Genomic DNA, 17,430 nt, shown 5'->3' with positions numbered 1-17,430 from the left:
ATTATAGTGTTCATTAGTGAGTACCACTGCCGATAAGAAAGCGCAGGGATACATATCCAGGGTTGTCAAAATAATATTTACACACTCCTTGTTTGAGAGCGGAAATGGCGGATCGTTCACTAAGACACAATGGAGTAAAGAAAAGCCAGCCAAGGTCTCTGCACACGACTCACGTACCTGTTACCAGTAAGATGAAAGTAGATTTCTGCGATGTAGAAAGCTACATGTTCCCCATGTTTAAATATTGAAGACTCTGTTTGTCCTATGTATTATTTTACCTAATTAAAAAATTGTGTTCCAGTGTATTTTATTATTTTATGATAGTTGTTTTATGTATTACTGACTGTACTCGCGAGCTCTACATCCGCTGGCTGGAGGCCAGCGCCTTCATGCCCGCCCTCCACTTCCGCACCGTGCCCTGGGACTACGACGAGGAGGTGCGTCCCGTGCTCGACCTACCTGTTGCACTCCGTGTCTGTAAAAGCCACTTCTAAAGCAAATATCGCTTCGCAGCGTTGATACAATGCATGACGTACAAAGAATCGACAGATTAAGCCAATCTATATATGGTAACACTGTATGGTATACTGTACTGAAAACTTGTACGAGTTCAGTTTCAGCATGGCGGCTCACAGCTGTGACTTGTGACTACTTTTACAGACGGTGGAGCTCGCACGTAATCTGACTGCTTTGCGCGCTCAGTACGGTCCGAAGATCGTCGAGCTGATGAAGCAGGCAGTGGAGGACGGAACTCCGGTCAACCGGCCCATCTGGTGGCTCGACCCGACGGACTCCACTGCTCTCCAGATCAGCGACGGTATGGCAAACAGCTTTCTCTCGCGTGATCTGTCTTTAGAATTATTCCATTCTAGTCTCGAATATTTCGGTTACGATTTCCCTGACGACTAACCATAGACGTGTGCTTCTTCCATGAACTAACATGTTACTGGGGCAATCTCACACTTGAAATTGTGTGGTCTAAACTGAACAGACACGATATGTTAAATGTCCTCAGAGGCGCCAGTGCCTGTGTCTGTGGCTGAACTGTTGCTGTTGGAGTCTCGTATCATTTCTCATTTTTATTGTGTCCAAAGAAATATCCATACAAAATCCACCCAGGTCCTGTTGACGCTGGGAAGACTTCCTAGCATAATTTCAAACCTCCACAAACACTAAGCATACATTACAACTTCGCAGAGTTCGTAAATGATTAAGAGTAGCAATTGTCTGTGACAGTTTAGTGTTCTTCCAAGGCTTGGTAGGGAAGAGTGTCAGATGATGAGTGGTCTCTGTGAAGAACGTAAATGTGTGCTTAGTTGTGTGTGACACCATTATCAGCACATGACACAATCTGAAAGAGGCCTCATTGTGGGTCTGTTTTGCCTACTTGTCGAATCATGCAGTACTGAGATTTTTGGAGCGTTTGGATGCAGACCTGGTCCAGCGTTGAATGGCATGGTAAGGTGATGGCAGGCACACTCATTATCATTGTTCCACTTATCACATCTCGTCACTACAATGCATGATTGGCATCCTGTGCTCAAAGCACATCATAGAACATTCTTATCTACTCTCTGCGACGAGGGGGAGGGGGGGGGGGGTGTCGGGAGGGAGGGGGTGGGAGGGGATATCCCCTTTCTCCCAGTACTTTCTGGAAAGGCACAGCCGTGTTACTCCCGCAGTCATGATTTGGGGGACCATCTTGTATGAATTTAAGTTATGGTGGTAATGTCAGAGCGAAATCTGTAGGCACAGCTGTATGTCACAAACATCCTGCATCCTCATGTATTACCCCTCATGTGACCATATTGTGGTATCATTTTCCAACAGAACAATTCACATCCACACACGGCAGGTGACTGTATAAGTCATCTGCATATTCTCAAACTAATGCTGTGCAGATAGACACCCAGATTTGGTATCGATAGAACATGTGTGCAACGAGGTCGAAAGTCAGCTTTGCCCCTGTGTCAGCATTCAGGATATGAAGGTCCAGTTGCAACAGTTGTGAGCCACCTAGGTTCAGGAGAACCAACTGAGTCAGTGAATGCCTTCGTGCACCTGGAGTGCAATTTCATCTGACTAGTGGGCTCACACTGTCAGTTCTTTGCAAATTTTAATGAATATTGTGATCACTAAAATAACATCAGATATCCTTTTAATTGAAGATGTAGCATGTGTTTTACTTTTCTTCTCAGGCTGTGTATGTATAGACCATAACCTTAAAACTTGATTAGTTAAGAATAAATTTATGACTCTATGTTGAGGGTGCTTCTTTTTTTTTCTTCTTTTTGTTAGGCAGTGTGTCAACAGAATACAATTTTAAAATTTCAGTACATAGGAATAAAGTTATGATCTTCCACTGTAAATACTCACAACAGTTGAGAACAGTAATTAACAACAAACTACTTAAACAGGTGCCAAATTGTGTGTTGTGACACACATATTACGTTTATGACAATCATATAGACGAAAAGCTGCAGTAATTCAGGACAACATTTGGAACACTGAATAAAATATTTTAATATAACCCCCCGCCCCCCCCCCCCCAAAAAAACTATGGTGATATCGTTAATTTGTACTGAAGTGAGAGTTTGATAAAGAAGAATGAAGATGAAGATAAAGTGCAAGCAGCAGAGATGTGACCCTGAGGCGAGTAGAGGAGAGTACAAAAAGAGATCTAACACGGAATGAACCTGTCAGACGACTGGGGCATGCTTTGTGCTGACGCTTTCTTTACCTTTGCGTGCAGAGTACCTGCTGGGCGACGACCTGCTGGTGGCGCCGGTGACGTATCGCACGGCCACGAGGCGCGTCATCTACCTGCCCAAGGGATACTGGCGGGACGAGGTGGACCCCGAGCACCCCACCATACGGGGCCCCACCTGGCTCTACGCCTACCCCGCGCCACTCAACACTCTGCCCTACTTCACCAGGGTCAGCTCCTAGCTTTCATTGGCTGAAAGCGAGCTCAGTTTCTATGAAGGCTGGCACGACCTTATATCACTGTATCTGTGACACCATGTTTACAAGAACATGTAAGACAGCTTTTGGAAATAAAGATATTCAGTTAATGAGACTTTTCCTTCTGTATTGTAGAAGATTTCTGCTTTTGTAATGTGTAAAATATGGTACATAGGAATAACTAATTCACATCTGTATAAAAAATTAAATTGAAAACTAAAAAAGAAGGCCATGTTTATACACGAATGTCTAATGTCAAAGTAAAATCACTTGTTCAGCATTATTACGATTAATCGTACAAATGATCCATGGTACATGAAACTAGTTAACTAACTGTACAAGATACCGTTGTAATCTAGTTCAGGCTTCCAGTTGTTCCATGCTGGTGGTACTTTGAAATCATTGATAATACTCTTGCAGAGAATTTCTGTTCTGCAAACTACAATTCACACACAAACGTCGCGATAGAAATCATGACAATATACTTTTTTGTTTGTGTAAGGTAGGATGAATAACAGAGCCAAATGCATCTATTTCTATTGTGGTAGTGTAATATTTCTGCCTTTAGCATCTATCATATTTAGATCCAAGACCTTATCCTTAGAGTAGGATCATGCATTTACATCAGAAAAGACATTTAAATCGAAACATAATCTTATCACAGCAATTGTGAACACCTATCAGCTATTGAATTAATAGGGCTTGATACTAATAATAGGAAATCAATCAATGTGTTTATGTATCGATCATCGAGAGGTAGTATGAACACTTTTTTCAATACACTACCATAATTTCTAAGGGAAACCTGAACTACAAAAATCAACATTATCTCATATGGAGACGTAAATATGGACATAAATATGGCAAATAAAACTAATAGCACACTTATAAATATCCTTCGGACATGTCCCTGTTGGTTAATAGAGCCACCATGGTTGCTACAAAGGCTCCATCACTAATCGACCATTTATCCATATGAACAGGCAAAACTGCGACAAGCTGTAAATAATCATGGTCTCTCATAGAATTTGTGCTAAATAACAACAAAATTGGATATTAAAACAAAATAACTGAAGTACAGACCTCCTAAAGGCTCTGTCACAAATTAAAATAAAATATTTTTCAAGAGAACTAGCAAGCGAAAGTTAGGATGGAAAATATCGAAACTAACGTAAATGCGATATTCCTTATGTCCTCAACTTTACGTAAATCGGACTTTGATAAGAAATTTCCAAAATTACTGTCAATGTATCACAAAAACAAATGGAGAACAGCTGGTATTAGGAAGTTCTCCTAAATACTTATGTACTCAGATCCAATACGAAGAGTCCTAATGGACAAGTGTCCCTATATTTCTACCATAGGTACAAAAAGATTTATAGCAAGTCGTTTTGTGACGTTATTGTCTGTGTCTGTTTCCCATGACTTTCGTCCCAGAACACAGTACGGAGCTGCATTACACTCATATCAAAAGAGATGTCCAAAGTGCTCTCCTTGGGATGGAATGCACGCATCCACACGTCGCATCTGCACTCTCTCACACGTTCCAGCCCCTCTCTGAATAGCGTCACAGGCGTCATGAACATGAGGAAATCTGAATCAAAGATCAAGCAATGGCTTTATACAGTCAAAAAACTTTTCATTTCGCAGCTGCAGCTGTTCGTTGAGAATGAGGCCATCATGACGAGAGATTTCCTCATGCAGTTTACCGAAATGTTGTTTTCCTGTCACATCTTTGCTGTTTTCTTGTATGTCATAACTAACGTTTTTTACGTTACAAAATGTATCTCTATTTAAAGCAGATAAATATGTAACTTCATCCTGTTATTATTAGTGCTTACGTTATGCCTGAATCAGCTGCATCACAATTTCATGTGTCTAATTTTGAATGTACAGTAGCCTAGTCATTTCTGTGACTTCTAGATGGCGCTCGTAGCAACACCATGTTTACTTGCCCACATTTTCTAAAGTGGGCACCTCAGTCTGGTTGCAACCCTTGTTCACAGTACGAGCACCCCTTAGCGGCTCGCCATCTCACAACTGTTCATGACGTCGCCTTTCCGGCTCAGATCTTTTTTAATATGTGGCTTGTAAATACTGCATCTTTTCCAGTCAGTACAAACTTTAATTTTATTAATGTACTATATACCTCATATGTTTTAGGACAGTTACTCTAATTCTGAAGACGACGCTCATAGTAGCGTCGAAAGCAGGTCAATTTTGACTTAATATTTGTGACCGAGGGCTTATTTGTGCCAATATAATTCTGACACGGTCACTGAACCTTGCAGCTATGTTCAAAGCTTTATTTTGAAATATGTAATTGTTCAGTTATCTTTTACAAATACTGCTTTGATTTTTGGCGAAATTTCTGCATTCTCTTACTGTTATAAGTATCTCCCTTATTTTCTTTTAAAAGAGTATATCCAGGGTGGTCCATTGATAGTGACTGGGCCAAATATCTCACGAAATAAGCATCAAACGAAAAAACTACAAAGAACGAAACTCGTCCAGCTTGAAGGGAGAAACCAGATAGCGCTATGGTTGGCCCGTTAGATGACGCTGCCATAGGTGAAACGAAGACCAACTGCGTTTCTTCTTAAATAGAAATCCCCATTTTTATTACATATTAGTGTAGAATGTAAAGAAATATGAATGTTTTAGTTGGACCACTTTTTTCGCTTTGTGATAGATGGCGCTGCAATGGTCACAAACGTATAAGTACGTGGTATCACGTAACATTCCCCCAGTGCGGACGGTATTTGCTTCGTGATACATTACCCGTGTTAAAATGGACCGTTTACCGATTGCGGAAAAGGTCGATATCGTGTTGATGTATGGCTATTGTGATCAAAATACCCAACGAGCGTGTGCTATGTATGCTGCTTGGTATCCTGGACGACATCATCCAAGTGTCCGAACCGTTCGCCGGATAGTTACGTTATTTAAGGAAACAGGAAGTGTTCATCCACATGTGAAACGTCAACCACGACCGGCAAAAAATGATGATGCCAACGTAGGTGTTTTAGCTGTTGTCGCAGCTAATCCGCACATCAGTAGCAGACAAATCGCGAGAGAATCGGGAATCTCAAAAACGTCGGTGTTGAGAATGCTATATCAGCATCGATTACATATTTCTATGTACCAGGAATTGCATGGCGACGACTTTCAATATCATATACAGTTCTGCCACTAGGCACAAGAGAAATTACAGGGCGATGACAGATTTTTTGCACGCATCCTATTCAGCAAGGAAGCGTCATTCACCAACAGCGGTAACGTAAACCGGCATAATATGCACTATTGGGCAACGGAAAATCCACGGTTGCTGCGACATGTGGAATATCAGCGACCTTGGCGGGTTACTGTATGGTGTGGAATTATGAGAGGAAGGATAATTGCCCCCATTTTATCTTTGGTAATCTAAATGGATAAATGTATGCTGATTCTTATGTAAGGTTCTACCGATGTTACTACAAGATGCTTCACTGGATGAAAGAATGGCGATGTACTTCCAACATGATGGATGTCCGGCACATAGCTCGCGTGCGGTTGAAGCGGTACTGAATAGCATATTTCATGACAGATGGATTGGTCGTCGAAGCACCATACCATGGCTCGCATGATCACCGGATCTGATGTCAGCGAATTTCTTTCGGTGGAGAAAGTTGAAGGATATTTACTACAATGATCCACCGACAACATCTGACAACATGCGTCAGCGCATTGTCAATGCATGTGCGAGCATTACCGAAGGTGAACTACTCGCTGTTGAGAGGAATGTCTTTACATTTATTGCCAAATGCATTGAGGTTGATGGACATCATTTTGAGCATTTATTGCATTAATATGGTATTTACAGGTGAGCACGCTATAACAGCAGGCGTTCTCAGAAATGATAAGTTCACAAAGGTACATGTATCACATTGGAACAAACAAAATAAAATGTTCAAACGAAGCTACATTAAGTATTTTAATTTAAAAAACCCACCTGTTACCAACTGTTTGTCTAAAATTGTGAGATATATGAATAGGGGGCTACAGGGATGCCACTCCACATGCCATTGTTGCCAAATTTATTCAAGATGGCGGCGATGACGTCATCCAAAATGGCGACATGTAGGCTTGGCAACAGGGCATGACGTCATCCAAGATGGCTGCTTTTAACGGGAAAATAGTTCAATTGGGCTATGTCCACTAACCTAAGCCTCCAGAAGAAATTGGCGCAAAATTCTAATTCCAACAAGATAATGCATGCAAAACCCTACTTTTCTTTATTATTCTTCATTATTCTTCATTATCATTCATTATCATTCTTTATCATGCATTATCATTTATTATTATTATTTATTATTATTATTATTATTATTAATTATTGGCCTACCTCCGCTAGAAAATTAGCTCCAAATTCAAATTCCAGCATGATAATGGTTGAAAAACGATATTGGTCTTTATTATTATTTATTATTCTTCATTATCATTAACCATTTACTATTATTTATTATTATTATTATTATTATTTACCTACCTCCACTAGAAAATTGCTCCAACACGATAATGTCTCGAAAACTGTACTTCTATTTATTATTTATTCAAAATAAGAAAGCCATTTGCGTTACATCTATAACAAAAATTCTGTCACAAGTTCAAATTCCAACATCATAATTTATCACAGGTATGAAATAGCCCACATCCTACAAACTTTCGCGCTCATTTATTCTTTCACTGATAAGCTATGAAAATCGCATCAAATAATAAAGTGCACTTATAGTAACCTAATTCACATCCTTTGATTTTGTGTGGGAAAAAAGGGCTTATGTATTTATTTCAAGCAGTACGGTCATCACTTGTTCGCCTACACAATCAGTACACATCTCCTAGATCCCAGTGCTGTCGCCACGACGTCCACACTACAGCTGAATTAGTTGAAATCGTCGCCGCACCTGGCCCCGTCTCGCAGGCGCCACGGTCGCCGAGCGATTAGCCGCATCGCCCTACGTCACGGCCGGTCCAGCTTCAACAACATGTTTTCGTGGACAGGGGAGTTTGCCCCCACCGACCAGTTGGCGCCACAGCTGTTCGCTGTACACGTTCAAACCTGTCTGTGCCGACCATTCACCATCCACCACGTATCTTTGTGCGACTGAGAACGCTGCAATGGTACTTGAATTTCGTAACCACTACGGCACTTCACCTCAACCTCTCGATACCAGCAATATTCTACTGTGTTTCTGTAAAATAGTTAACATATTTTTGTGACAACATTCAGATTTGATTTCATTAATGTAGAGGTACTTTGATATATCGATATGTTTACATTGCAATGATATTATTCTCATGTGTATTCTTTCTTTTGTCACTATGGTTTTTGATGTACTTGTAATTCTGATTTTTGGGCACTCGCTAAGTTAATTAAACCTCTCTCGCGTACGCATTATAACTGGACACTCACAATGCCGCCGCCACACTGACCGCCGACCGCTTACGTCACACACCCTCGATCGCCCCCTCCATACACGCAACTGACATAGTCTTCTATAGATATGCTAACTCCCACAACGCTCGTCTAACCCATCAATTACCTACGTACTTAATTCCATTCCAATTTTAATCATATTAAATAATTGAATTTACAATTTCATATAAGTATGCAAAGGTGTTCAACTAACTACTTTTCGAGGACCAGACCGCCACCTCTTCCTAGGAACCCTCCCCGAGTTTGAATTCTGTTAGTAAAGAAACGTCACTTGCAATTTCGCTAACAACCTAAGAAAATTGCGCGCGAAGAAAGGGAACTTGTACTAACCTCATCCACCTGACCGCCACTTCCTCCTAGGATCAGGCGCCAAGTGTGAAATCTGCCAGTAAACAAAGCTCACTTGTGACTTCGCCACCAACGTACGAAAATTGCTGAAAATGAAGTCTACCACCACCACCACCACCACCACTTCGTAGTGCGCGGTTGGTAAAATAGCTCAGCCCGCACTAGGCTGATGGAATGAGGAAGGAGTGTACTTATTCGGGAGCAATTTATTTAGGGATTTAGTATATGTATCACAGAATGCACACACTCACATGCCCCGACTGCATACAGACCTGCAAACTACTCCTACATAATTCTTGTATAACGCTCTAACACACGCTTGCTAATTGTAAACCGCCAAAAAAGTCACAGCACAGCCTACAGACATGTGAAGCACACCTAAATAATTCAAAACATTCACGCCCATAGAACCGAACAACTCTTAGTTTCTCTAAATAATAATCCATCTAAAATATCCTGCTCCCTAATCGTCAACTTTTCAAAATCATACACCTATCTTAATTTAAACAGCTAGAGATAGATAGCACCACAACCCTCTGTATTCGCCACTCAGTCCACGGTTCAGTGACCGCTAGTGACAAGAGTTAAGAGCCGAAAAATAGGTCCAAATCGAGCGCTGGCAGAATGTTGGGGCAATGGTAATAATATTTAATTCAACTTGGAGTTGGTAAATATGGACCAGGCTTTGAATAGTGATGTGAGTGTGGTATGTACTTGATGGTCTGCATAAACGTTTGACTCTTTTTTTTTACGTTTGGAATTTGTGTGTGTGTGTAAAATTAATTTTACTGTTGAAAGTGCGAGGAAGATGAGTTGATTGGTGTTTAGATAGAGGCTACGATTGTAATTCGAAAAGAGGGGATGAGAATGGTAAATTGATTGATGGACATGGTTTGTGGGGTGATATATGAGCGTCAAGACAGCGTTCATGACGTATGGGTATGTTGATAGTGGGATGGGTCTGATGTTAGGTGCGGTGGGAGGAGTAAATTAGATCTTTTTTTTTAATGTTGTAAATTAAAAATAATATTTAGGTCATAGATGGCTGGTCACGTGACGAAGCGAGGGCAGGGATGTGTAGTTATGTAGTTAAAGGGCCGTGTAATGTCATGTCAGGAGCAATGCGACCGTGACGCCTGGGAGACGTGTACTGATTGTGTAGGCGAACAAGTGATGACCATACTGCTGGAAATAAAGACATAAGCCCTTTTTACCCACACAAAGTCAAAGAATGTGAATTAGGTTACTATAAGTGCACTTTATTACTTGACGCGATTTTCATAGCTTAACAGTGAAAGGATAAATGAGCTATGGGTTATTTCGTGTATGTGACAGATTATGGTGTTAGAATTTCAACATGTGACAGATTTTTTGTTATGGATGTAACGCAAATGGCTTTCTTCACACCGAAATCGGACATCTTGAATAAATAATAAATGAGACATTATCATGTTGGAATTTGAATTTGACGCAATTTTCTAGTGGTGATAGTCCAATAATAATAATAATAAATAAATAAATAATAATAAATGATGAATGATAATGAATAATAATAAATACTAATAGAGACAAGTACGGTTTTGCAACCATTATCATGCTGGAATTTGAATTTGGAGCGAATTTTCTAGTGGAAGTAGGTCAATAAATAATAATAATAATAAATAATAATAAATGATAATGAATGATAAGAGTAATAATGAATAATAATAAAGAAAAGTAGGATTTTGCATGCATTATCTTGATGGAATAGGAGTTTGGCGCCAATTTCTTCTAGAGGGTTAGGTTAGTGGACGTAGCCCAATTGGCCTATTTCCCCCTCAAAAAGATCCCCATCTTGGATGACGTCATGCGCTGTTGCCAAGTCTACATGCCACCACCTTGTACGATGTCGCCGCCTCCATCTTGAATAAATTTGGCAACAATGGAGTGTGGGGTGGCACCCCTGTAGCCCCACTCTCATATGTTTGTGACTATTATAGTGCCATCTATCACAAAACGAAAAAAGTGGTCCATCTAAAACATTCATATTGTAAAAAATGGGGGTTCCTATTTTAAAAAACGCAGTTGATGTCCATTTGACCTATGGCAGCTCCGAGTGAGATGAAGCAGTGGCTAGCACACTGGACTCGCATTCGGGAGGACCATGTTTCAGTCCCGTGTCTGACCATCCTGATGTAGGTTTCCCGTGATTTCCCTAAATCGCTCCAGGCAAATGCCAGGATGGTTCCTTTGAAAGGACATGGCCGACTTCCTTCCCTAATCTGATGAGACCGATGACCTCGCTGTTTGCTCTCTTCCCCCAAACAACCCAACCCAACCTATGGCAGCCACATCTAATGGGCCAACCTTCAAGCCATACAAGTTTCGTTGTTTGTATTTTCTTCGTTTGACGCATATTTCGTGAGATATTTGGCCTAGTCACCATTAATGGACCACTATATATATATATATTGCTCACTCCAAAGCTGAAGCCACTTAAGACACTGTTATTATTACTACTATTGTCGATATCATTAGCTGTTGTATTTTGTACAATGACCCACTTCTGTCTACAAAAATCAGTTAAAATCTGACACTACCTCTCTTACTGTATAGTCTCCATAATAAATGTCACCTATCCATGGTAGCACTTTAATCAAAGATAGTTACCTTACATCCTTGCTTAGAGTAGAATCTCTGCCCCTGCAGAGGGGAAGGGTTTGTGCACATTGGCAGGCAGACCGCATGGAAAACAGATATATTTCAAATAAAATTTTTATTCCTCATTGGAAGCAACTTAGTGTTTTTGGAAGTCGTAGCAGGGCTTTGGTTGGTTGGTACCAGATAACAGCTTGATACCAGCATCAACCTGCTTCCTGTCACATGCCTGGTAAACACCACGCAGCAATGCATGCGAGGTTATACTTAGCCTACGCGTCGCTGAAGAGGTAATAATTCCAGTAAAAGCGTCGGTAGGGGCATCCCACCATTCGAGGGGTTGGACCTGGTTACAAGAGAGCTGGGTGCAGGCTCAGGAACGCGGTGGAGCCTGGAGCTCCGCCTCGACTTGAACACACATTCCTTTCCTATCGTCCTGGACGCCATGTCCACGCAGTATGTGGGTGGCCCCCAGGCACTGATGGATCTGTTAATTATTAGGAATAAAGGTGGAGGACCAGCCAGTTTTGTAATGGTAACAGCTGGTTTTCATTTCAAACATCCTCACTAATCGAATTCCACAGTTTCCTACCATCCTACCATCGGCCATCATGCACAGTAGTTATATTCCCATCTGACGTCCGTACCCCACGAGGCGGCCATGTTCTTTCTCTGTTTCCTGTTCTCCCTGAAGTCTGAGCGTAAACTTGGCACTGACAATTTACTGGACTACAACTTTTTGTAGCTATGTAATATAGAGTATAAAGAAGGGGTTTCAACAAAACTTTCTCTTTGAACAATTAACACATTTCTGAAACTACTATGGAAATTTCACACATCAGTGTTTCTCCTTGCAATAGATTATGCACATCTTTAAATTGGTGTGATAAGATCAGAAACATAAGTCAGTTACCACTATCACAAATGTATACAAATAATGGTCCCCACCACGGCAAACTGAATGACAATCTTGTAACATTAATAGTTAAAACAAAGAAATCACTAGCCACGAAATAGTGGATCTAATGGCACCTCACAAAGGCAGTAAAATTTCAATTTCAATTTTGAAAGACAAACAACTAAAACGCACAGTGGGGTAAATTCTTAATAATAATGTTACTGACATTCATAAGGAGTTATTCAATACTCGCGAATAAATGCATCCAGAGTGCAGCAACGATACAGGATGAGTGACTAACTATTGCCACCTAGAATAACTCCAAAAGTATGATAGTAGCTGCAACGTTTGTGGGACATAATTTTCATGGGACAGTATGACGTTGGTCTTTTGTTGCTAGGAGGGGTCATGTCAGAGATATAAAGTCAACTTTGTTTTTTTTTTAATGGGATGCTATAATTTGGTATTTATTTTCTGATAGCGGCTGTCGTGACGAATCCAATGCTGTGAAACAGGTTAACCAAAGTCACAAAGGTGGCATGAACGTTCATTTACAGAAGGTGTTCCATGTGATGACCACTGGTATCAGTGCACTGCTGCAATCTTCTTATTATGAACTGAGTGGTATTCCTTATAACTTCGGCAATTATCGAAGCACATGCTCTGACAATTCTATCTCGTATATCGTGAAAATAGTATATATTCGCCGAATACACCGTGTCCTTGTAATGTGCCATTGACACATAAACACCATTCGACGGTTTCGCAATACAACAAAAGCGAAGTGAATGATGTATTCCTTCGAAGAACAAGTCGATATGCTTCTCATTTACGGAGAATGGCAAAGGAATTCAGAAAGGGCTACACACTTTTACGCTGAAAGATATCCTCAACGTACTCACCCTACACGTCGTACATTTAAGTATGTGTATGATAAATTGAGAACAACTGGATCTTTAATGCATCGGAAACATATCCAGAAAAGGTTGGAGATCCTTGTGTTGGTCCGCATCAAATCGCAAGGGAAAATGGCATGAGCCAGAGTAGGTTTGTCAGTGTTCTGCATCGCCGTAAATATCGTCCTTACGATATCAGTCTCCACCAGGAATTAACTGGTACGGATCTTACGCGTAGCCGAGGGGTTCTAGGCGCTACAGTCTGGAACCGCGCGACCGCAACGGTCGCAGGTTCGGATCCTGCCTTGGGCATGGATGTGTGTGATGTCTTTAGGTTATTTAGGTTTAAGCTGTTCTAAGTTCTAGGGGACTGATGACCTCAGAAGTTAAGTCGCATAGTGCTCAGAGCCATTTGAACCATTTTTCTTATGCGTCGCATTGAATTCTGCCGATGGGCTCAAGGGATGACACATTTATTAAATTGGTTTTATTTACTGACGAGGCTACATTTACGAACCATGGAAATTTAATTTGCATATGATGTATTATTGGACAACTGAAACTCCACGTTGGTTGCGGTGAGTTGCACATCAAAAACCGTGGTCGGTGAATTTATGGTGTCGGTTTCTGGAGGACAGAATTATAGGCCCCTATTTCATTGAAGGAAATCTTAATCGTAGAAAGTACACCACATTCCTGCAAGAAACATCAGGTTTGTTATTGGAAGAAATACCTTTAGCAACAAGGAACAGAATGTGGTATCAACGCGATAGGTGTCCGGCACGTTTCTCGCTGATGGCTAGAAATGAGTTGCAGAGACAATTCGCAGATCGTTGGATTGGATGCGGAGGAGATGTGTCGTGGCCGGCTCGTTCGCCAGACTTGACGTCTCTGGATTTTTTTCTTGTGGGGATTTGTAAAAGACATTGTTTATAAATACCTTCAAACTACGCCTGAAGATATGTGAGAGATAATTGTCAGAGCATGTTGTTCGATAAGTGCAGATGTGATAAGAATTATCACTCAATCCATAAGAAGATTCAGCGCTGCCTTGTTAGCAATGGTCATCACATCGAACACCTTCTGTAAATGGACGTTCATTCCACCTTTGTGACCTTGGTTGAGCTTCAAAGACACATCATTGGACTCGTCTCGATAGCTGCTATCAGAAAATAAGTACCAAACTATAGCATCTCATTTAAATAAACAAAGCTGACCATATCTCTGAAACGACCCCACCTAGCAACAAAAAAACCCAACGTCATATTACGGCCTGCATTGTACCATGCAACTTTTGCCCCACAAGCTTTTCAGCTCCTATCATGCTTTCGGAGTCATTCTTGGTAGCAACAGTGACTCATCTTGTATAGTGACGGCTGTACAGATGTCCATCCGTTGCTTTAACCACCGATCTCCTTCCGGTAACACCAGCTACTGTACAGTCGAAGCACTCTTGCATGCAAAAGGGGAGTTCCTTTCGAAATAACAGCTTTCGAAAGAACGGATTCAACTACAACTAGGCCGCGCTATCAAACCAGGTGCGGCAACATCGTTTTCCGGGACATACACGGGCTGCTCCCAGCACACGGGCCCGCTCGCCATCTTCCTCGTGGCGCTGCTAACTCGAGACTCCCGTCGCTGCCCATCACACGCCGCCCCGCAGCCCACATTTACACTACAGGCCTTTCTGGCAAGGAGATACTAGACAACCGGCGATTCCACAAGAGAGGCACAAAGTCGAAACATACCAAAACTATGAACTATGCTCCCAAAGTTATGCAATGTATAATATTAAAACCTAATTCTGAGCTCAATACCTAGATTTTTATAAAGCAATGCTGACTCAGGTTTTCAGACTAATAACTGGGAAGTAGCTGTAGATAAAACCGACCCCAAACGTCATCACTAACGTCCCGACGTCAGCTGATAGTGTGCTTAGTGTTCCATTATGAAATAATATGTGTATAGTATGTGTGCAGTGCATGCAGTGATGGGAGTGGGAATGAATGAAAAATGGATCACTAGCCAAACAGTAATGCATACAAGGGGCCTAAAGTGAATGAAAACATTTTCCGTGGCTTCTTTAAATACGAGGGCTATCCACAAAGTACATTACGTTTTCGTTTGTGTCCGTTAGGGGCGGGTCTAGCGCGGCCATCTTGGTGTCATGGCATTCCGGCGCTCAGTCGGCATCCTGCCGTGCTAGTGAGAGGTTCGTGCTGTACTCCGTTGAGTTACTGTGACAGTTTGAAATTTCAGTGTTAATTGAAAATGCCGAGAAGTGTGAAGGGCGTGCTGTAATAAGCTTTCTGACTGCAAAAAATTGTACACCGATAGAAATCTATCGGCAGCTCTGTGAAGTGTATGGGGACATCATAATCACTGAAGGTGGAGTGCGTCAATGGGTAACAAAATTTAAAAATGGCCCAACTAACGTTCACGACGAAGAGCGAAGTGGAAGACCCAGCATAGTGACTGCCGAAATTGTCGAAAAAGTCGATGCAGCGGTCCGCGAAAACCGTAATTTCACAATACCAAAAATCTTGACAGAGATTCACAAAAATCAGTGAATGACTGCAGCGTCAACGTTTTTGGACGCTTACGAGAAAGATGGCGACTCGTTACTCGATCGCATCGTTGCTGGTGACGAAACATGGGTTAAGCATGTGAACTGCGAGACAAAATTGCAGTCAACGCAGTGGGGGCACCCAAATTCCCCCCAAAAACCCAAGAAATGCATGCAGACAATATCGGCAAGGAAGGTGATGGCGACTGACAGAAAAGGTGTGATTTTTGTGGATTTACTGGAAAGAGGCACTACAATAAACTCTCAAAGGTATTACCAAACTCTGCACAACCTCAGAAGAGCAATACAAAACAAGCGCAGGGGAAAGTTGGGCTCAAAGATCTTGCTGATTCACGACAACGCCCGGGCCCACACGGCAAATGCCACTCGTGAAGTTCTCGAATCTTTGAAGTGGGAGTTGTTTCCTCATCCGCCGTGCAGTCACGACCTGGCACCGAGTGACTTCCACTTATTCCCAGCAATGAATAAGTGGTTGGCTATGCAGCGTTTTGATGACGACGCACAGCTTCAAGAAGTGGTAACCACGTGGCTGAAGGCGAAGGCGGCCGAATTTTACGACGAAGGAATTTCCAAGCTCGTCCATCGCTACGATAAGTGCCTTAATTTAAATGGCAACTATGTAGATAAGTAGTATTTAAGTGTCGCTTTCATCTGTATATATTTAAAAAATCCAATACTTTATTTATTTTTAATTCCAAAACGTAATGTACTTTGTGGATAGCCCTCGTAAATGTGGGTAAAGTGGGATAGTTCCTACTTTAGTGTCATGAGAAACTTCATGAGTTTTCCTTGCAAAACCAGAATTGCAGGAATGTAAACGCCTCTTACTTCCTTTTGTTATTTGGAAACTCTTAAATTGCAGGCCCCTTGTAAAAGTCATCTAAAGACAATAAAACCCAACTAGTACCATCAGCATCCCTTCAAGTTTGATTTCTTCTCAGGCGGCGAAGGCACCTTCCAAAAGCATAAATGTCTATGTTACGATGCCAGAATCGTGCAACAGTGGCTTGAGAAGCGTGATAGTGAACTCATGTTGATATCTTAGACACCTAATTCTCCTGCTCTGATCCTGAAGGAAGCATTAGGACGTTATCTAGTACCAACTCTATGCTCAGAAATACCAGGTCGTAATTTAATGGAATTTGAGGATCTGTGTGTATGACATTTGGTGCCACGTATAACTAAACATACCAAGGAATCAACTTATGCCACTCAGGATCACTCCTGTATTTCGTTCCAAAAGTGGACTGACATACTGTTGGCATGTGGTCATTGTATTGTGGCTGATCAGTGTACACAAGAGATAGGACAGCGGTTTGCAGTTCCTGTGTGTCTGTGATGATGAATTATTTCAAATACATATAAAATCAGCTGAGCTATGCACAGGGCAATACTCCTTAACGTCGCATTTACATCTTTTATTAAGGTAGAATACTTAATAAAGAATGAATAAGTAAGTTACTGTTAAACACGTTCACAGTAAATTCGAATGTGTAGCTTCTTAATTCTCTAGAACCAATCCATAAGGTCGAATACTCAAACTTTCATGAAGATCTAGAAGAAGATTTACTCCCAACTGTCAAAGAAAATGAAGAAGTTATTAAAACCTTACACAGCTGATGGA

The 17,430-nt window shown here is 41.4% G+C and overlaps 1 protein-coding gene across 1 annotated transcript in view; it reads left to right on the top strand.

Annotated features, from left to right (window-relative positions):
- The window catches only part of LOC126267606 (myogenesis-regulating glycosidase-like), a 185,753-nt gene extending 182,762 nt beyond the window's left edge, over positions 1-2,991 (top strand). Inside the window, exon 7 of the mRNA XM_049972906.1 lies at positions 2,753-2,991. Within this exon, the coding sequence (XP_049828863.1) occupies positions 2,753-2,949 (197 nt within the window). The 3' untranslated portion in view covers positions 2,950-2,991. The remainder of the gene's footprint in view (positions 1-2,752) is intronic.
- The last annotated feature ends 14,439 nt before the right edge of the window (positions 2,992-17,430 follow it).

This window comes from Schistocerca gregaria, chromosome 4 (genome assembly GCF_023897955.1).
Source record: "Schistocerca gregaria isolate iqSchGreg1 chromosome 4, iqSchGreg1.2, whole genome shotgun sequence".
NCBI classification, from domain to species: Eukaryota; Metazoa; Arthropoda; class Insecta; order Orthoptera; family Acrididae; genus Schistocerca; species Schistocerca gregaria.
This window is presented reverse-complemented; position numbering and strand designations above follow the sequence as displayed.